The sequence below is a fragment of the Pteropus medius genome, unplaced genomic scaffold (assembly GCF_902729225.1).
Source record: "Pteropus medius unplaced genomic scaffold, Ma_sr-lr_union100, whole genome shotgun sequence".
NCBI lineage: Eukaryota > Metazoa > Chordata > Mammalia > Chiroptera > Pteropodidae > Pteropus > Pteropus medius.
In genome coordinates, this window is record NW_024347788.1 from 13,050,891 (window position 1) to 13,073,066 (window position 22,176).

Sequence of the window (22,176 nt, forward strand, 5' to 3'; positions counted from 1 at the left end):
CGCTCTGTGGCACTGGCTGGGTGTCCTGCAGCTGAACTCAGTTCTCGCAACAGCTGGCTGGGGCCGGCACCGTTCCCCTGGGCTCCGTCCCACAGGAATGCCGCGTGAGACAAGTCCAGGTGGTCGTCTCTGCTTCTGACTGGCCGTTAAAGTCCGAGGCTCCCGTGACCCCGCCTCTGACAGCGTCACAGAGCTCAGGGAACACTGACATGTCCACCTGCTGATAACAGAGGACGGGGTGAGGGACGCGGTGGGGCAGCTGCTGAAGATGTCAGGGCCGAGGTCAGGGAGGGCCCAGCACTGCCGTCCACTCCCGGCCTGCAGTGCCCTCGCCAGCCCTGACGCTCCTCAGACCTCGTCTTTCAAGAGTTTTTATGGAGCTAAACCTCCCTGATCCCCCAGAGGTCACTGAGTGGTCTTCCTGGCGGCCAGTCCTGTCCTGTGCGACCTGGGGCCCCAGCCCGTCACCTCATCAGCATAAACTCAGGCGTGATCCGAACGGGCTGCGTGGGGACGACAGGGCCTCCTGTCCTGACGTCCCTTCCAAGGGCCGCAGCAGGTCTGGGCTGGGCGCCTGGGGCGAAGGGCAGGTCCCGTACACAGAGGGACGTCACAAAAGCGACTCTCCTCCTGTTGCGGAAGGGAGGCTTCGCGGAAGTGAAGAGAAGCAGCTCGAAGGGCTGGCCCCGGAATGGGCGCAGGGCAGGGGAGGCCGGGGGCAGGGGGCGCCCGCGGCCCCCTCAGGTGTGCCTGGGGGCGCCGGGGACTGACCCAGGCCACCTTTTAAAAGGCCTTTGGCGTCAGGAGGCTTCATCCTACAGACGACGGGGATCCATCGACAGGTTTCGGAATATGCGTTAAAAGGCAGAAAGCTGTGTTTTGCGGGAGCGCCGAAGGCAGCCGGCGGCCTGCGGTGGAGGCCGTCGCGGAGCGGAGCCGACCAGGGCGTCTGCGCAGCTGTGGCGGCCGCAGGCGCCTCCCGGCGACAGCCCCGTGTGCGCTCCGAGTCCTCGGTCTCGCCGCCCGGTCACGCCCGCCGCGGTCGCAGGCCTTCGCCTCATTGTTCCCCAGCCTGGTGCCTGGCTCCACGAGGGGCACAAGTTCGGGGTCAAGGTCAAGCCTCTCGTCTCAAGTTCCTCAAAGGCGGCGGGAGGGACGCCGCCGCGGACGTCTGGGCCCAGGGCGCCAGCGAGGGCCAGGGGGTGGCGGTCCCTTCGGAGGCGTAGCCGGCAGGAGCCCCGCGCAGAGGCTCCCGCGGTGGGCGGGGTGCAGGGTCCCCGGCAGGGCGCCCAGCCTCTGTGTCCCGTGAGTCTGACGGGGACACGGGTCGGCGGCAGGAAGCGCGTCCGTGGCAGCTGCTGCTCCCGGCAGCGTTTGCAGCAGCAACGTGGACGGTGGGCGGGGACAGGAAGTGAGACCAGCGGCTCCCAACACCGGCTCGCCGGGCGGCAGGTCCCGGCGCCTTCCAAAACGAGGAGCAGTTCTGGAAAGAACAAAGCGTCCAGTGCCGTGCGAAAAACGGCGCACATAATTCGACTTACAGTTTTTCTCCGTCTTCTGCAAAACATAGAAACAGCATTTTTCAAACGGAAGGGGTGAGAACAGCTGGGCCTGAGACCCCTCCCTGACTCGTGGCCACTGCCCTGCGCCCACGCCCCCGGACGTGCGGGTAGCTCTCCGCACGCGGGGAGGGTCCCTGCCTCCAGGTGGCGTGGGGTCCCCAGGGCACCTGACGACCGCGGCCACAGGGATGAAGCCCCAGCCCGAGACAGAGGCTCCGGGTTTCTCGTGCACGATGCCCCCAGCGAGCGTGCCGTACTGGCCTCCACGTCAGAGTCAGGGTTTCTCCTCAATCGTGCAATTTCTTCAGATCTGGCTGCCCTGGGGTTGGGTCAACGGCTCAGCCTCCTTGATCCTCGAGTTAAATGGGGTCTGTGTGTCTGTCTGGGTCTGTCTGTCTGTTATCTATCTACCTACCTACTTACCTACCCGTCATCTGCCTGCCTACCATCTCTGTCACCTGTCTGTCTACCTATTACCTATCATCGAGTATGTCACCTGTCTGGTCGCCTTGCACAGAAACACACGCCCCACACGTCTTACACACAATCGCCTCTCGAAGCGTAGGGCGCGTTAAAACGCCCCGCGGCGTTGGCGCCCGTGCGAAACGTGGCCGCGGCTGGGTAGGAGTGCGCGTCCCCCTCCCGCGGGCTTGTCCCCCGAGGCGAGGCGAGGCTCGTTAAGGACATCTGTCCTGATGCTTCCGCCCTCAGCACAGTGCCCGGCGAGCGAGGTCCGCACGGAGTCCTCCGGGGTGATCCTCAGCCCGGGCTTCCCCGGCAACTACTTCAACTCGCAGACGTGCTCCTGGAGCGTCCGCGTGGACCCCGGCCACAGCATCACCGTCTTCGTGGACATGTTCCAGAGCGAGAAGCAGTTTGACGCGCTGGAGGTATTTGACGGTGAGTTTCTCTAACCTTCGCTTACCTACAGCAGCCCGTTGCAGCGTAGGGCGCACCCCCGTGTGAGGTTTTTGTGACGCAGACTCGAATGTATTTGGGGCTAAATTACATCCGCCCCAAGCAGACGGTGACTCACGCGTGAACCTGTGCGGTCTTGGAGATCAGGAGGTCTGCGACCCTTCATCGGCGAGGACACGCGTGACATGCTCTGAGCCTGGGCTGAACGCGCGTTCCCCGTTCTGTGAGGTTTTAACGGGGGGATTTAGAGCGGATGATTGCAAACAGCTGATTCGGAAGATGTTTGGGAAACTTAGGATCCAGGAAATAGAGGCCTAACGACACTCACTTCCATCAATCTGAATGGTTGTTTCACTAGAATGACGTGAACGCGATGGCTCACAGCGATTTCTAAACCATAAATGCACAGGAGCCCTTAATGACAATTAGAGACTCTGACGCATTTTTATATGATTCTAACAAATCTCTCTAATATGACGATTCTGTGCTTAAAATCAGAGTATGGTGGAATTATCAATTTGAAACGGGACCGACGTTGATATTTTTCTTTGTCATAGCCCAGAAAATTAGACCAGGACACAAAAACGGCTGTATGTGATAACAGGGTTTTCACGTCTTTTGACAGATCTGTCGAGTTCAGATAAATAACAATCAGTTCAGTGAAACAAATAATTGCTGTGATTGATTCGGTGTGGGCTAGGATGGCTTTACCGGCTGCCGAATCGTAGGAGCCAGATTGCTCAGGGACACACAGGGCACGCAGATGAACTGCTAAGTCGGAGATGAAGTTTTCGGTCACGCTCTCAGAATCAGGGGGCTGGCGAAGTGTTTCCACTTTCAGAATGTTTTTAAGGGCGCGGTCTCCCCGTACCTGGCTTTTCACGTACCCGCAGACGACGGCGCCCCGAAACGTTCCATGAAAACTTCCAGAAATAAACAGTTTGTGAGTTTCAAACTGCGCTCTGTTCTGAGCGGCGTGACGAAGCCTCACACGGTCCCACGCAGCCTGCCAGGGACACGACGCAGCCCCCTGCCCGGCATCGCCACGCCGCAGACGCTCCCTGCCCCAACGTCGCGGGGCCGCCTCAGTGACCGCACCCCGCGTCCCAGTCTCCCAGAGCTCATGCTCCAGGCGCCCCAATGTCACTGAGCAGTGGCCTCTAAGCCCACGAGGAGTGACGCTGGCCACTCGGCCGTGCCAGCGGGAAGCGTAAAGTGCTCCCTATCAGTGGGAAAAGGTGTCTGTGTGTGTGTGTCTTTCTGTGTAATGATAGCGTGTGTGTGTGTGTGCATCGCAGCGTGTGTGTGTGTGCATAAGTGTGTCTGTGTGTGTAATTAGCATTATCTGTGTGCATGGGTGTGGAGTGTGTGTGTATGTGAGTGCATGTGTACATGCCGTGTGTGGCCAATCTGTGTGTAAATGAGTATCTGTGCATGGGTGTGGGGGCGTGTCGCATTGAGGTACATGTGTGTCTGTGTGTGCGTGATGAGTGTGTGTGTGCATGTGTGAGTGAGTGGGTGTGTATAGAGGAAAAACGTGGTTTAGCCATCGTTTGGGACTACCCACGGTCCCAGACATCCACAGGGAGGAGGAGTCTTGGGACGTGTTCTCCCTCAGATGGGGGGTGACTGTACGCTGTCACAGACACATACTGTAGAAGTCACTCCCCCTTACTCTTTAGGATGAGAGAAGTAATTAATTAGCCAAGCACAAAAATTTCAGTGAGGATTCAGGTAAACTGTCTGCGGTCAGTTCAGTGTCATGAAAAATAAAAAAGGCAAGCGGCCAACCCCCGGGTCCGTGCGTCTGTGTGTGCGGGCATGTGTGTGCATATGTGTGCGTACATATTCCCATAATGCTGCATACGGTGAAATCCATTTACTTATTTTAAATGTATACGTGCTCCTTTGTTTGACCTCAGCTGAATTAGAATTTAGCCGGCGGTGCTTCTCCACCCTCTAATATCAGAAACCAAATTGTTATCAATCATTTATGCCCTAAATGCTTACAATTTGATCTCCCAAAAACATAGACAGATCGCACCTATTACAACCACCCGCAAACCAGATAACAGAGGCAGCATCGAAACAGCTGCCGTCGGAATTGGCAGCGATCTGTGACGAGGTCTGTTCCAGTCTCAAAGGTTTTTCTATAAAATGAAAGGTCAAAGTTTGAGGCGAATCCCTTTTTTTAAGTGTCGGCATTTTTGTTGCAGTAAATGTCATGTTTGTCACATCTTTTTTTTTTTTTTTTGTAAGACAAAAAAGTGGCTCTTTGATAGCTCAAGAATTGACCAAAGAACACGTTGACTATATCGATTTTAAACTTTATTGGCCCAGGAGCATATTACTTTCTAAGCTCCAGCAGAGGCTATTTCTCAAGTTTTAAAAAAAAAAAACAAAACCTAAATTTTAATCACTACAGAACTCCGTTGAGAAAGGTGTCAGGTAGAGACCGTGGTGCTCGCCTGTGAAACACCTCGTGGATTCTGTCTCGGTGACCGAGGGGCCGCCCGGCGCCCCGTGACGCCTGCCTCGTGCGCCCCGTCGGTCGTGCGCCTTCGAAGGACAGTCCTTGGGAAAGCTTGTCCCACGGCGGGCAGAGAGGCCAGGTGGAAAACGAGAAGGATTAGATGCCGGATGAAGAACACCTGAGACTCTGGAGTTCAGTCATTAAAACTAACATTTTTAAATTGTACAAATTCGAGTCGTTTAATTTCCCCCCGGCATTTTATTTTAGAACACGCGTTATCGCCTCAGACCGCAGGACGAGAAAAGCAGCAGGCGCACGCGAGGCCGAGTTCCTCGGCTGTAGAGACAGGTGTCCCCTTCCGGGGCGCGGCCCCCACGACGCCTTAGGCGAGAAGCAGCATTTCCTCTGAGTCCGCTTCACGCTGACGAGACAGGAGCCGCCGGCCTCGTCCCGAGCGTGCCGGTCCCGCACTCGCTCACGGGGACCGCTGCAGCGCACGGGCCACCTGACGCCGCAGACAGTTAGTTCTACCAGTTCTGACAGCAGACGTTCGAGGGCAAGGCGTCCGTGTCCTGAGGCCTCCCTCCTTGGCGTGCAGACGGCCGCGTCCCCACGCGGTCGCCCCTGTGCGTGTCTGCGTCCCCACCCCACTTCTGTAAGGACACCGGTCTCACTGCATCAGATGCCGCTCTGATGACGTCATTCAGCCTTAGCCTCTCCCCAGACGCAGTCGTGTTCTGAGCTCCTGAAGGTCGGGACATGGCAGGTTGGCTGGTGGGCAGGAGAAATCACAGCCCGGCCCACGAGAGCGGCTGTGACCCGGACTTATGCAGTGCGGGAAGCTGCGGTCTCTCGAGCTCTCTGCACGAGTGAAGCTTCTACGTACAGTTCTCAAAGACAGCTGTCACTTAAGCTGACAAAGTTCGTGTCACCCGTGGCAGGGAGGGCCACGTCCTCCTGCCGTGACGTGTGTCCCTGGAGCGAGGGGTGTGATGTAGACAAGCCACGCAGGCTTTCGGACCCTGACGGGGCACTGAGGTGACCGACGGCCGAGTCGCAGACGAGCCCCCGGCTCTGGCAGCAGCACGTTCAACAGAGCAATTAAATCAACAAATGACCTCGGGTTACGAGGACGAGAGTCATACGGAGTATATGCTCCGTTTGCTTTTACCGACTGTATGTTACGTGTTCATTTTGTTTTTTAAGTTTTTTAAAATTTCTTATGTACAGAAAGATAAAAACAAACATATAGGTATGGATTCGTTCCTCAGTGTCATAAATTTTAGGATTTTATTAAATTTACCTTAGTCTCTTTGTTTTGTTTACTAGTTTTTTAAGAAGCAAGCAGTACAGGTCAATTTAGGGGCGCCTCCCACATCCAATTCCCCTCGTCCGTCTCCGAGAGGAAATTAGGGTTGCGAGCTGGGAGTTAGGGGTGGCACGCTTGTGTCCATTTTTATAATTTTCTCTCTTTCTTGCTTGCTCTCTCTCTGTACAAAAGACACACACACTCATGCACATAGCTTACATATTGTAGACTTTTGAATTTTTACATAATGGCTATCATATTACATTCACCTGCAAACAGATCTCTTCGTTTTTCAGCATGCGATTTTAACAGTTGCCTATGCTGAGACACGTTCGTCTCATTTATTAATTTTACATGCTGTATGGAATTCCTTTTCATGGCCCTTTCAATTCCTTTTTAAAACTCCAAACCGCTAGTCACGATCTAAATTTCGCCATAAAGAAACGAGGCCGGAAGCCAGGCTTTGCTAGATGAGTCGCGCTTTGCGCAGGTGCTGCATTTATGGACGTGTAATCAGATCTTCAGCAGTGCAGCCTTTACCGGCTGCCATCCGAGCGATTTTACTCACGTGGCACATGCCGGTGGTCTCTGTGACGCCACGTCCACGCAGCGGTGTAGACCCTGAGGGTAGTGAAAATTACTTTCGCATGTTTAAATTACTGCCGTTGGGCAGATAAGCTTCGTTTGATGTGGGCAGTGCGCTGTGAATAGCGCGGACACCTGAAAGTATCGGTTTCGTTTTGTGAGGAAACACGTTGGTTGCTGTATGCGTTCGGGATTTTTTTTTGTCCACGTCGGGTATAAATAGCCGCCGGTCAGAATAGAAGCTGAAGGCAGCCCGCAGCCCGCAGCCCGCGGAGCTCACTCACGCCACCTCTGTCTCCCTGTCCTGCCAGGTCCCTCCGGCCAGAGCCCCCTCCTGGCGGTCTTGAGCGGGAACCACTCGGAACCCTCCAACTTCACCAGCACGAGCAACCGGCTGTTCCTGCGCTGGTCCACCGATCACGCGACCAGTAAAAAGGGCTTCCAGATCCGCTACGCAGGTGGGTAGTGAGGCCGAGCTTTCGCGGAAAAGTTCCTTTACTGCCACTGAACTACACAGTGCATGGAGGCTAAAATGTAAGCCCGGTTTTCGAAGATGAATAGGTGACTTCGACAGAAATAACATAGTGAGAAATGACTCTGAGTGGTATCTCTAAATGACCTAAAGGAAAATATACTATTTGTTGGTTAATAGTTTAAAAATTTATGGCTCGAACCATAAAACATTGAATTGCATATCGTGGAAAGCCATTTCCCAAAAGATAAAAATATGTAAAAATTAATTTAAAAATGTTTCAATGCTAAGGGAACGAACAGGAAGAGAGCATCATGATGCTATTGATCTCGTAAGTGGTGACAGCCACGTGCTGTCAAGAGTGTGTTCCCCCTGATCTCCATGCCTCTTTACATCTGCGTGCGATGCCTGATACGTTCGAGGCCGTGTGGGCCTCTTTCCTGCCCCGCGGAAGCAGCACACAGACGATCGCAATCCCGGATAGAATTTGTCTACGAAGGGAAAAGTCTGAATTTCTCAGCATCCCACTCGGCAGCATCCCGAGGTAACGGTGAGATGCATTCCCTCGGGGTGGGGGGAGGTTGCCCACTGTGCACCTCCAAACGGCGCGTCTTCCCGGGGGGTTGCTTATCCCTCCGTCGGAGCTTTACGTCATCGGCGACGAGGAGCATTCTAAGGGAGACACGGAGAAAGGGCATCGTGTTTTAAGAATAAGATTTCAGCTCCCTTCGGTGGCAGACCCCGTGAAAGACGGTGCGAAGCATCGAGGTTTCGAGAAGGCTCCGGTGTGAGTGCGGCAGGCGCGAGTCCGCGTTCTTTCTCCGTCGAGCTGGATCGAACTCGAACGGGCCCGGGACCTTCATTCTCTGCTTTCTCTCTCTTTGCTCGAAGTAGCATCTCAAAAAGCTTCTCGACAAAGAGCTTACGGTCGAAATGCGCTTTTATTAGAATGAGTCACGAAGAGCGCGGGGGCAGCGGATGGATTCGAGTTCATCCGATTCCTTGTTCCGGACGGTGACCCGACCCTTCGAGCTGCCCGCGTCCCTCTGCAGCGCACAGGCCGAAGCCGAGACCGTGGCCAACGGAGCTGTCTCGTTTCATCTGCGCCAAATTACTCAGCGGCCTGGACGCGCGATTATGCCTTGAATTCTGTCCCTCGAACGATATTTCCGTTCATTGTAAAATAAGAAGGTTCTTCGTTAAACTGTGTCGGGAGAGGAGGAAAACGGAAAATTCCGGAGAAGACGGCAAATTCTCACGTTCTGTCAGTGGACGCCCCATCTACGAGCACAGGATTCGTCTTACGGCGAACGTCCACCCACGGTTCGGCGATTCGGCGCCCGCTGGGAGGTGTCGCCAGCGCTTCCGGAGCAGCCGCGAGACGGCGTCCGGTGTGCGCACGTGGGTGACGGGGTGGCCCTCCCGCGGGGCCGCGGCTGCACCCAAAGCCTCCGCTTCCCTCCCACCTGGGAGTGGGGGTTCCCGGGACTTCAGAGCAGTACATTTGATCAACGCAGCTGAAGAAGGAAAGTAGCGGACACAGCAAGCGCCTGTCTGGCCGCGGTGACAGTGTCCCCTGGCTAGTGGCAGAGCGCGCCTCAGCTGCCGTGCTGGGGGTCAGCGCACAGCGGGACTGACACGCGCCCCGGAGCTGCGGGCGGCCGGCTCCCCCGGTCTCTGCCGTCCCAGACACCGACCTCCTGTCCCCGTCCAGCACCCCCGCTCGCCAGCGGACTTTCAGGCCGGGCCTGGCCTCCGTGACTCGGCACACCGGGGGTCATCGGGCAGGCCCCCGCGTCCCAGTGTCCCTGTTCCCTGCAGGGCTGCGTGTCGCCCTCGGAGCCCCCCGCAGGTCCTGTCCTAGGCGGGTTAGGACGGAGCAGGTGTCCTGAGACCCAGGTGACAGAAGGAACATCGATCCCGGACGCCGTGCGGTTAGACGGTTATCCTCCCGGTTACATTCCTTAGCAGACTGGAGTGTGACAGGAACCACAGGTGACGGCAGGACCGCGTCGTCCCCCGGCCCCTTCCGCGAGTTTCGTTTCATTTCGTTTAATTGTTTAGTTTAGTTACGTTTTTAGTTTAGTTTTAGTTTAGTTGTTTAGTTTAGTTTCATTTAGTTTCGTTTTTAAGTTTAGTTTAGTTTAGTTTAGTTTTATAGTTTAGTTGTTTAGTTTGGTTTAGTTTTGTAGTTCAGTTTAGATTTTTACTTTAGTTGTTTAGTTTCGTTTCATTTAGTTTTGTTTAGTTTAGTTTTGTTTAGTTTTTTAGTTTAGTTTAGTTGTTTAGTTTAGCCTAGTTTCATAGTTTAGTTTAGGTTTGTAGTTTAGTTTAGTTGTGTTTGTTCAGTTTAGTTGTTTAGTTGTTTAGTTTAGTTGTTTAGTTTAGTTTAGTTTTTAGTTTAGTTGCACGTTTAGTTTTGTAGTTTAGTTTAATTTGTGTTTGTTTAGCTTAGTTTTAGTTTAGTTGTTTAGTTTAGTTTAGTTTTTGCTTTAGTTTCAGTTTAGTTTTTTAGTTTAGTTTAGTTGTTTAGTTTAGTTTAGCCTAGTTTTATAGTTTAGTTTAGTTTAGTTTTTAAGTTTAGTTTAGTTTTTTAGTTTAGTTTTTTAGTTTAGTTTCATTTAGTTTAGTTTTGTAGTTGTGTTGTTTAGTTTAGTTTATTTGTTTAGTTTAGTTTAGTTTTTTAGTTTAGTTGTTTTGTTTAGTTTTGTTTTGTAGTTTAGTTGTTTAGTTTGGTTTTACTGGCACAGTGATTCTGGGCAGTTGATACCTAGGGCGACTGGTCACACTCGTGCTTTTCCTAAACTAAGTATTTTGGTTCATTCGAAACTTACAAAATTTAGTCTAGAACAGCTGGATGTAGAAAATGGCACAGCCAATGGACGGTTAACCGAGAGCTGCTTATAACAGAGAGTAGTTTTAACTTAATGAAAGCGGTCCGCTTCTTAATGCGATGGTACGTCAGAAGGCCCCCAGCTGAGACCATTCCAAGGACGCCTCTCGTGGGGACAAGGTGGCCGGCCACGGCCGGGTTCATGGGCTGGCTTCTGGGCAACGGCCCGACGGGAGACCTTCGGACAGCGCCTCCTACGCTGGCTTCTGAGAACAGGTCCAGCGTTGAGCGTGCAGGGTGTGGGTGCCCCGCAAACGGATCCCCGGGGACCGTGACCTTCTCCATGTCACTGCGTCGGGTCCTCTGAAGGGAGTTCACCGGATTTTAGGCAGCAGTGGAGCTGGTCTTGTAGGAATAAAGTGCTTCCTTTCTCTAAGCGTGTAAATAAGACGCGGAGCCGTTAGCCATCGACATGCTGCATTCTGCGGGAGGCCGTCATTCTGATTAGAAACGCCTGTCTCTAATTTTGAAGGGTCTCCCCACAAAGGGGCTGGCGAAAGCTGCTGTAAGGTTGTCCTTGATTTGAAGCAGTGCGTTTTCTTCGGAGCTTTTGTTCTGACCTCTTAGTTAGTGGAGTCTCGTGGCTACGTCATCGTGCCGTTCCCGAGGCCTGCTTCGCACCTGGACAGGAGCCAGTGACGGCTCGAGTGTGGGGTGCTGTGTCCCCGCTCTCTCCATCGTGATGACACTTCGATGTTTAGTGTTGAGAATCATCCCGTTTCAAACACGGAGCCCAGAGCAGAACCTCACGCTTCTCATCCCGGTGGTGCGTGAGCTTCCGTCCGCGGGCGGCCGGCCCGTCACGAACAGGCTCTCGGCCTGATGCCTCCGCGTGTTTGCTCACGGCGCTTGGCTCAGCCAGGACTCTGCCTCCTCGTCGCTTCACGGCTGCAGGTGACACAGCTGAAAAAAGACCCTGGGCCCTGGCTCTAGAGTTTGGGATGTTTTTTTAGATGCCATTGTTTTCAGAGAAGCTTAAGGTTCACAGCAAAACCAAGAGGAAGGTAAGAGCTTTCCCAGACACACATCCATTCCGGCGTCACAGAGTGGCCACCACCCGAAATGCCCGGGCCCCCCGTCCAGCCCGCGCCCACCCCCGGATGCCCGCCGATCCGTTTCCCCGTCCCCATCAGTTCGTCTTCCCAGAATCACGCAGCACTGCGCCTTCCCGCCGGGCTCTCTCGGCTCAGGGTTGCGCCTAGGGCCCCTCGCGCCTCGCATAGCTGCGTATTCCGCGGCGATTTCAAATGCCGAACATGCGCATGCACCACGCGGTCTGTTCACCACTCGCCTGCTGAGGGCCGTCTGCGTGGCGATGATCGCGAGAGGAGCACGCTCGCGAGCATGTCTCTTGCCCGAGGTCGTCTGCGGGACATCGATGAATTCCTTCTGAAATTCCACGTAAGCGATTAGTGGTCGAAGGGCAGGAGTGGGCTGAGCTCCCTGAGGCTCCGCCAGGCGGTCCTGCAGCGTGGCTGGGCCACGTGCGCCCCGCCCGCCGAGTGGCCGGTGCCCCGATGCCACGCCCACCGGCTTGGGCCGCTCCGAGCTGCTTAGCGAGCTGCTTGGCACAGCTTCACGTCCTGTCGCCGGCTCCCTGTGTTTAAAGGGTGGAGGTGTCTCGTGATAGCGCGCCCACCCGGACGCACAGCCGCCGTCTGTCTCCCGCTCGTCACTGACACGCGTGTTTTGTGCCCGTAGCTCCTTACTGCAGCTTGACCCACGCCCTGAGGAACGGCGGCGTCTTAAACCGGACCACGGGCGCGCTCGGGAGCAAGGTGCACTACTTCTGCAAGCCCGGGCACCGCATGATCGGCCCCAGCAACGCCACCTGCAGGCGGAGCCCCACGGGCATGTTCCAGTGGGACGCGCCCCCACCGCTGTGCCAGGGTAAGACGCGTCGCCGCCCTCCCCAGACGTGATGTCACTTCCTGCTCTGGTTTGAATCCCACTCTGAGAGTCACTGAGGCGGTGACCGTGGACGAGGTGAGGAGCAGGTGGGTGTGGGCATTAGGAGTTCACGGTCAGGCAAGTCACACGTACACGACGCCGGGTTCCGCTTTCTGCCTGGATTCGGGGGGCGGCTGAGCAGACGCTGGGCGCTGGGCAGAGTCGTTCGGATGCTTACTCGTGTTTCATTTCAAAGTAAAAAATAATGTGTTCTCTAATCTATATCTTAAGTATTTCTTCTTGACAGTTGTATTAATTAAGAAGATCAATTGCTAAAACTCATTTTAGATTAAAAATTCATTCTTTGAGCATACGCTGTATACTTTATTTGCTCGTGAACTTTTAAATCTAGGGCTTGTTAAAAGTTGATTTCAGTATTTCAGGCCTGTTTTTGCATTTTATCTGTCATATTCATAAAAATCAGATTTTTAAAATATGGCATTTTAATTTTTAATTGAAGGCTTTGAAATCGTGAGATTTTCATGGTTTTGTCTCGTTGAGATTTATATTCATAATGAACTGTAATGGTCTGTGAAAGCTGATTATGATTTATAAATGGAGCCTTCATATCGGTTGGCCCTTTTCTCTTTTTCATTAGATACTAGACTTTCTGGCGTTGCTCTAAGAGATAATGATGGATCTCTCTCGCACTCATCCTATGTGACTTTAACCACAAGGAGTTAAACGGACGCTCGACTTGTAATATTCACGTCCTAACTCCAGAAATTCTTCTCTAATGTAAGATATAAACATAAAGATCCAATAAGAGTTTTTCATTAGAAATGATCATTTTTTTTCTTTAAAAGAAAAGTATTTGTTCTTTCAAAAGAAAGAAAAAATGCTTCTCATTTTCTTTAAATGTTCTGTTCCTCTCTGTGACATGAAATCTGTTGTTCAGAGAATAGCCCTGTGGGCTCTGTGTCCTTGGCACCGGGGACAGAATGTCAATGACAAAAGTAATGGCCTTCACGGCAAGCCAGGGGAGGGGAGGGGTGACAGCAAGATGCCAGCTTCCGGATCGTGACCCGCGACGGCGGCTCCCACAGCGGAGGCGGCTGGAATGTCCCCTCAGACACCTTCTCGTGCAGAGCGGAGCGAGCGGCGGTGGACAGCCCGGCACATGGCCATCTCTCGTCCCGCCCCGGGACCTGTTCTGAAGGCGTTGCCCAAATGGAGAGACGGCGTTTCGAGGAAGGATGCCCGGAAGGCGTTTCGGGACGACGTTTGGCCTCCTCCTCCTAATCCCAATCTCCCCGCCGCCCAGCAGAACTATTTAACGTGGAATTAAATGACCCAGAAACAGGACTCGTGCAGGGAAACCAGGTCCTGCTCGCCTTGGCAGTGCGGCTGAGGCATTGAGTGGGAACGGTCAGTGCATCTCTTCTTTGGGGCGAACATGGCCTCGAGCGAAGGCACCGTGGACGTGGGACGTCAGAAGGCATGGCACTCTCGAGGTGGGAAACTAACGCCTTCCCTCAGATCTCCTCCTGGAGACGAGCGACCTCCACGCGCGTGTTCTCCAAGTCTCCGATGTTCCAGAAGCCGCCTCTTCCCACGGCAGAGCCACGCCCTGCCCTTCCTGTTAACCGGGCGGTGAACGGGGGAGGCGGCACGATCTGGTCCTTCTTCACAAACCGTGACTCGTGGGACCTGGACGGCCCTCAAAAATAATCCATTTTAATTTACGTATGTGTTTGAGACGGCGGCACGGAAAGCTGAGTGACTTATTAATAATCGCACGGGTGTTGGTCAAGAACGCAGACCTTCTGCTGCCCTTGATGGTTGAGTCACACCGTTCGCTGCCAAAGGAAATTCTGCTTAGGATCCTGCAGACACCGCGTCGCGCTTTAGGCTCTCGAGTTCGCCGTGGGGAGGGTCCCTTCCGTCCTCCTAATGTACGTCACGTAGCATTTGAATGATAATAATACTCAATATATTTTCATTATGTATGAGGCTCTAATGATTAAAAATTTTTTAAAAAACAGTAGGAAGAAGGCTTTTTTAACCCTTTAAATTACGTACAATTCCATAATCATTTTTATCATTTTAAAAATAAAAGTAGAGTAAATCCTTTAAAATAAATGGTAAAGATGACGCGAAGGCCACTGAGAAAGGATCATGAAAATTTAAGTGGAAGATGCTTATTTGTGCCCCAGCAACCTGTCACTTACGGCTACAGTCACTGGCATGGATTTAACTGGATGTAACATGAACTATAAATGCGCCGTCGTTGCAGCTTGCAATCTGGAGAAATTTGATGCGTTCGGTATTCATCACTCGTTCTCCTCTTGTGGCTTAGGGAATGCAACGCTTTCCCTCCACGTACACCTGCCTGACTCTCAGAAAGCCGCTTGCTTCAGCCAGGGAGGGGCGAGGCGGGGCGGCCCCCTCCAGCGATGCCGCCCTCGCCCAGGAGGCGCCTCCCCTGAGTTCGTAGTGTGGTGTTTGCAGGTCCTGGGCTGGGAAGAACAAAGCGGATGAGGCCAGTTTCTTTCCTTCAAGGGATTCAGGTGTCAAACTGGGGAAGAAGAATGTGCCGGTGACTGCCGTCACGGGCTCCGGGACCCGGAGCGTGTCGTCGTCCACTGCGCCGAGCGCCGCCAATTAAACAACGTCCTTCAGGCGAACACGGAGCTGGACTCCGACGAATACCCCAAAATGCACGATCAGAGAAAAACCTTTGAATGTCATTTTGACATGGAAAGAAGTAGAATGATCCCAGCGTGGCCGTGTCGCTTGGAGTCAGGAGGCCACGGGGGAGGCGGGCTGGGGCACGGCCGAGCCCTGGACATCCTGGAGCCGCCACCGCCATGTGGACACATGGGGACACGGCCTCCTCCCCGTGGTGCCCCCACCCCGCATCTGCGTACCCGAGCTGACTGCCCCATCCAGCGAGAAGCCCCCCGGGCACGGAGGATCACGCTCTGGGTTCTGCCGACACAGACCTCTGTTCTGCTGGGCACAGTCTGAGCCGCTGCCCGAGTCTGCGTCCCGCGGGTGCCCAGACAGACGCTCCGCCCCTCACCACAGCCCGCACCGTCACCTGGCTGACAATTTCCAAAAGTGCTTGCAGCGAAATGTGAAAACAATTAAGTAGGTACTATGATTGTTGTAGGTTCATTGCTGTTTTTCTTCAGCGCTAAAATACAAGCACTAGGAGAACTTTATTTCCTGTTTTGTTGTTGGTGTCTTTATGATTTTGTTTCACAGTCGTAGATATATTATATTTTGAAAATTGTTTTGTTTTTAGCTTTAAGGTAATTGAGACTAATTTCAAGTTTTTTTTTTTAAACTGGCATTTCGTCCAAAGAGAGTTAATATGCAAAGAGGAATTATCACTATCTAGTGATCCTAAATTATGGACTCGTCATAATTATATGCTACAAAGATGAAGACCGGGTTGGAACTCTGTGAGGAAAAGCGTTTTGCGACCTCAGCTCAGCGCAGACACCACCGCAGAAGTCTCTCATGCTCTTGTGTTTCTCCAGGGCACCCCACTGCGTGACACGTAACACTGGGGGATGCACATTGCTGTGTAGCGCGTTTATAGGGAAAAAGGTACACGTTTTTCCCTCTGAAACCCACAGACTTCAAACACACCCAAATGCTCCTTAACCTGCGACGCTCTTATGTCCCGCTAAACCCACCTAAGCTAAAAATCCTGCGAGTCAAAAATGCATCTAATAACAGCTGACCTGCCAAACACAGCTCAGCCCAGCCAACCGGACACGTGCTCGGAGCACTTACCTGAGCCCACGGCTGGGCGCGATGGCCTCGCGTGAGCCCGTTTTCTCATGAAACGTCGACTATCTCGAGTAGTTTATTATGCGCATCATGTTCGTACCATCACGAAGCAAAAAGACGCGACGTGGAACACCGTAAGGCAGAGACCATCCCACACGCGGAAGGGGACGGGGCTGGGTGGACGACGGGGCGGGCCACGGCGGCCAGCGCTTGCCACGCGGCTCCGCGCTCCCCCCAGTGTGGGCGTCACCTGGTTGTGGACGGACGTGTCAGAGACGGTGCACGGACAGAGCCCCGTCGGGAACGCCGGGTGCTTTGGCCACTGTGGGGATGCCATGTCTGCGGAATGCAGTGGAAACAGGTTTCTAAGGAGACATAGTGAAATTATGTAGGAATAGGGTCAACAGGCCCTGTTGACAACATTAAAGAAGGGTTAGGACAGGGGAGAAATCTGGAAAGACAGTTTTTCGGTTTCCATCGCTGGCCCTGTGATGGGCCCCCTCCCTGAAATGGGGACCATGTGAGGACGGTTTCGACACCATGGCTTCTGGGCGCCTGGGGCCCGCCGTGCCCAGCGGTCTGAGTGTTTGACATCGGCAGGAAGGTGGCCGCGGCATAAATTAGTTCAGGAGGCCGAGCAGAGCTGTCCGGCGAGCGCGCCTGAGCCGGGTCCGGAGCTGGGCACGGAAGGTCCACTCGGCCCCATTCCCTGTCCTTTCCCGTAGCTTAGAGTCATTTAACTTGAGAACGTATTTCTGTCTCATGCCGGGTGAGTCTGGATCAGAACTAGTTCCTTTAAGAAGGAAGTTTTTATACTGAATTCTCACTCCATTTATGTGTTTTAAAAACTGTCTTCTGCATTCATAGTGCGCTCTTGCCTGGCCTGGCACATGAAAGCTCACGCCTGGCCCTCGGAGACACGGCCTTCCGATCGGGGCGTCTGCCCACAACTCCTCCTGCGCCTTAGCCCCTCGGGCCCCGTTCTCTGACAGACACTGTTTGCGATCACAGATGCTGTGACCTTAGATGCATTGACGATCTCAGTTATTTGCCATTTAATAGGACTTCCCGGAACTTTAAGGAAAATGAGTCACTGGGGCTGGGGGACCATAAATATGAGGGGCGGATCTTTGAGACCTGGGGCGAGTGTTTAACAACGAGGCGTCGACATCATGATTGCTTTTGTGATGGTAAAGATGTTCTCCTTCCTCTCCAACATTAAAGGAAGTGGAATGTGTTACACTGTGTTCTTTTGTCCTCGACCATCTGATGAAACGCGTCAGTGTGATCAAACTGTGTGACGCCAGCAGACTTATCTACTGGAATAATAACCAGAAGGATTTTTTATTCTGACCAGGTTCCCCTTGCTTCTCCATTCTCTCTCGAGATCCTTAAAACTTCAAAAATACGTGTATTTATGCAACACATTAGAAATATAAGTATCTAACAGCTTTTATACGCATTCAAGCTGACAAGTAGGAAACTCAAGGACATTTCATAAGCTCGTGTCAGGCTGACCCTGCGTGTCTTGCTTTCCAGCGGTGTCCTGTGGCATCCCGGAGGCCCCGGGGAATGGCTCGTTCTCGGGGACCGAGTTCACGCTGGATAGCAAGGTGACATACGAATGCAACGAGGGCTTCGAGCTTGAGGCCGCTCAGCAAGCCGCAGCCGTGTGTCAGCAAGACGGCTCGTGGAGCAACGGCGGGAGGCCGCCCGCCTGCAAGCGTGAGTGCGCCAGGGCCTCTGCCCTTGTTGGCAGATCTAAGTAGGGACGGGGCTCGGGGTGAGAACGCGGCCTGGGGCGCAGCCCCGCTTCGCCGCGCGAGGAGTTGGTTCCTGGCGCCTGATATTACGGCCCATCTACTCCGAATGAAATGCGCCAACCAGTTAGCGCAGCGGCCCGGGAGGGGGCGGCCGGGATGGAAGCCCCGGCCCCCCGCGTCCAGGCGGCGCCACGGTTCGCACAGCCACCGGCACCGGCTGCCGCTTCCCGTTGGGGGGGACACGGACTGCAGAGAGTGCTGGGGGGCAGCCTGCAGCGGCGCCGGGGCAGAGCCTTGCAGCCCGGCTCGCGTCTGCCCTCTGCCCCTCGCCTGACCCAAGCCGCGCAGGCGAAGGCGGCGGCCCCCGCACGGCGCAGGTCACTGCGCGCGGCTCCCGCGCCGCCGTCCCCGTCGCCGCGCGCGTTCTCCGCGGCCAGGTGTCCCGCCCCGGCTCGGGGCCCTGCACGGGTCGCAGGCCCCTGGGGGTGGCCCCGCGTGTGGGGGGGTGCGTCCTGTCCAGGGCGGGTCCCCGGGGACCCTGAGCCTCGGGGGAGGGGGCAGGGCTGGGCCACCTGTGACCCCAAACTGGAAGAGGCGGGCCGGGACGTCGCGACCCCGCGTGGCCTCTCCGTCTCCCCCAAACGGACTCGAGGCCCGCCCGGTCGCCGCTACTGCCACACGCGGGGCGGGGCGGACACGCAGGGCGGGGCAGACGCGCGCCCAATGAGCCCCGTGGTGACATGGTCCCCTCCCGGCGCCCCGCGCAGCGTCGCCGTCTCCGACACCTCCGGACGCGGAAAGGGAGGATCACTGGGGACAGCCGGGGGGTCCAGGGACAGCGGGAGGTCCAGGGACAGCGGGGGTCTGCTGCGGAGCGCTGGTCTCAGGAAATAATAACCACGCCCACAGCCCAAAGCCGGAGAGAGCAGAGGTTCCCCGCACACTACACACGCGCACACACGACGCGCGCACACCGCACACGCGCGCGCGCGCACCGCAGCTGTGTGCACACCAACCCCGAGGTGGACGCGGTCCTAGCGGCCGGGTCCGTCCATGGAGACTGCCGTCGTCCGCGGTGTCTGCATCGTCCGCGGTGTCTGCTCCCGGGCCTTGTGGAAAGTTCGTGCCTGTGCTTCTCTCGCACCCGGTCTCTTGGTCGCGTTGAACGTGTTTCACCTTCTTAGATACGAACATGTGAGCATTTTTGGAAGGTAGTTGGCTCCCGCATAACTTTTAATTTCCTAGCTCTCATTTTCGTCTATTTTTCGACAGATCATTACTACATTTCCCGAGTCAGGCACCATTAAGGAAGCATACGTATCCTAGTTGTTTTCTGTGTAATGAAAGCGCTGTTTTACTGTAATTGTGAGATAGTCTGGGAAACCGCGATAACAAAATTCACCGGCACGTTTTCAAGTTCAATTCTCATTCACATAATTCTCTCGGAGTGAGAGCCCGACCCCACGCATGGCAACCACACACTATGTTCTGGGCTTCTCCCCGTGACACTGCCCGCCTGGGAAACAGCGGCCAGATCATCAGCAAGGCCTGTCCTTGTGCAGGGCCTACCGGGAGTCTCAAATAGCTATCCAGACGTCCCCGGACGACCCGACAAAGACGCAGGTGACCGTAACATTAGCAGACATCGTGGACAGGTGGCTGTGATGATGTTATATTCAGAGAAGTGAAACTCTGGCTCCTCACTTCGTGAAATTCATTTTAAAGATTACCGTACTTTTCATAAAACACGGGCACTCGTATATGCGGCATTTTGCATGCGCACACGTTTGTACGTCGAGCATCATTTGCTCTGTGATTATTTGGTTCTGGTTTGGCCGTTCGCTGGCTTCTCTCCTCCCTGCAGAGCTCTCCGCTCTTACTGTGTTTCCGCACATTTCCCCGTGCACAGTTAGCACCTGACTCGAGCGCCCGCAGTCCGTGAACGCTGCCATCCCGTCAGCAGCCCCTGGAGACCCAGCCCCTCCTGGGCACACGCACCGATTTTCTCCTCTGAGGCGCGCTCTGTGCTTCTCAGCGCAGGTGCCCGTGTCCTTGAACCTCTGAGCCACTTGCAAGTCCATGACGTGCCGTCTGTTGCATAGGCCTGCTCCACGGGGGAGGGGTGCGCGGGCGCTGAGCCTCTGAGCATTAGAGCCCCGGCAGGTTCCCATCGCCCGGGGGCTACTCCACGTTTCTCGGGGGGCATTGAGATGAATTTCGTGAAAGGTAGTTTTTTTTGCACGTGGTCTTTGCACAGTGAACCCCAAAGGAACCACGCAACCTCACATAAGCGATCTGTCCCTTCGCAGCGTGGCATCACTGCAGGATGGCTGCGGCGCGTGCGTGAGGCCCCGGGCTGCGTTTTACACGCGTGGCCTTTCCATGTGACTACGTGGAGAGCAGAGGAACCCCGAAATGCTGGGCACAGCATGGAGCTTGCACAGCAGGAGCAGTTTCTTGGCAGCAAGCTCGGTCAGATCCCTTGGGGGAACCATGCTGACGTTCCGTCTGTTTCTCTTCCAGCGGTGACCTGCCCTGGCATCGAAGCCCAGCTCTCAGAACACGTCACCTGGAGGCTGGTGTCAGGGTCCCCCAGCGAGTATGGAGCTCAGGTACTGCTGAGCTGCAGCCCTGGGTATTACCTGGAGGGCGGACGGCTCGTGCAGTGCCAGGCAAACGGGACGTGGAGCATCGGAGAGGAGAGGCCAAGGTGCAGAGGTGAGTCCCAGGCGAGCTCCCCAGGTGCGCAGCGTCCGAGCCACGGGCAGCCGCGGCGCCGTGACCTACCGGCCCTGCAGACTTGCGGTGCCGCCAGACGGCATTCGTTTTCATTATGATGGATGTGTATCCTCACGTGACACGCCCAACATACACGGCTGCCGGGTCACATGCTAAATGCCGTCTCGTCCTTGTTAACAATGGCATTTTGTAAACTTTGAGATGTGAGAACACTCAGATATTTCAGATCAGCTCAGAAACAAATGCAGGTCCATGTTTGAAAAGATCGATTTTATTCCACGCACTGACGATTCCAATCTTCTAATTAGAATCTTGGGGAATGTTGTTTATGCTGAAGACACTGTGTTCTCAGACCATGACCATCTTGAGAAGAGAGATTGTTATTCTCTTAGGTACGGGATAAGTGGGTGAGCTTCTGAGGAGGATTCATAATAAAGGTGCATAAATAGAAAAATAAAACAATATTAGCATTGTGCAGAGCGCAGCTTGATCCAGACATATTTAACAGACAGTCTTTCGTTGATTGGTCACAGGAAATCGTCATGCACAGAAACGAGTAGTTAGACCAGTGTCAAATTTCTAAAATGCACGGCTGAGTAGGAATAAACCAGAGTAAAAATGGGCAAAGAACACAAAGATGCTTCGCTGTGTTTCGTAATCACCCTAATTCAAGTTTTAATGGAACAGATGCCAACTGCACATGTGCAGAAGCTGGTCCATGGGATAAATTAGGGGGCACAGTGACCTCTGGGAGTCACCGTTCCCTTGTGTCAAAGGGAACAGCACCTGTGTCCCCGGACGGCCCTGCCCGAGCCGAGTTTCCGGGGCACTTATTCACGGTCCCCTCGTCATTCTCAAAGGAGCCTGGCTTGACTCTGCAGTCACTGGATCCATTCTGAGTGTCCTCTGTGCTCCGGGTCGGAGTTAGCGGCTCCCCTGCTCCCTACGCCCACGGCCCCTGCCACACCCACCGTGGCGCCCAGTGTGCACGTTCGGAGACCACGTCATCGGGTCCCCAGGAGAGTGGGGCGGAGGCACCGGGGACATCTCCCTGTGGCCCGGCCAGGACTCCTCCTGCCAGCTTTTCATCAGCTCCAAACCGGAGTCCGTCCAGGGAACCTCAGGGGCTGCTTTGGGGGAGCAGGGCGTCCCCACAGGCGTCCGTGAGCCCCCACCTGCGTCCAGGTAGCACTTCGGTCTCCAATGCTGCGGGGCTGGTGACCCTGCCTGCCCGGGGGGTCGGTGCCACGTGGGCGTCCGTGAGGCCGCAGGCTTCCCACTCACAGTGCAGGTGGCCTCCCCAGAGCGCTGCCATGCGCGGGGAGAGCGTGTGACACACAGGAGCGCTGGCGAAGCGGCCTCTGCTGACCGCTCCGCGCCGGCTCGCCCCGGGGAGGAAGCAGTGGCTCTGCCGTCCCCATCACCGCCTCCACGCCCCGGCCCCAGGCGTCACGATGGCCTTTTCCTGACTCCGATCCGACGTGCGGGAGCCTGGGGTTCTCAGGCTGCGTCAGGTGCAGGCCCCCCCTCCAGCCGCCGTCCGCCCTTCGGCCACGCGCCTGTCTGTCCCATCTGGGGGCGCACGCACTCCGCAAGTCGTCAGCCGCTCGCTGACTCGCCTTGTTGTCACCTCGCGAGGTGTCCCATCGCCCGTTATCTGTCTCTCGAATGTCATCGTGGAGGTGTGGCCTCTTCCAGAAACAGCGTTTTCCGCTGAAGTCACTGTTTCCTTTCAGTTAACGTGGGTCCCGACGTCTGCGGCCCAGGA

At 54.9% G+C, this 22,176-nt stretch overlaps 1 protein-coding gene across 1 annotated transcript in view; it reads left to right on the forward strand.

The window, feature by feature from the left end:
* CSMD1 (CUB and Sushi multiple domains 1) overlaps positions 1-22,176 on the forward strand; it is a 1,293,618-nt gene that overhangs the window by 1,218,792 nt on the left and 52,650 nt on the right. The window contains exons 48-51 of the mRNA XM_039877340.1: positions 7,159-7,305; positions 11,914-12,102; positions 17,446-17,631; positions 20,193-20,387. Coding sequence (XP_039733274.1) covers positions 7,159-7,305; positions 11,914-12,102; positions 17,446-17,631; positions 20,193-20,387 — 717 coding nt within the window. The remainder of the gene's footprint in view (positions 1-7,158; positions 7,306-11,913; positions 12,103-17,445; positions 17,632-20,192; positions 20,388-22,176) is intronic.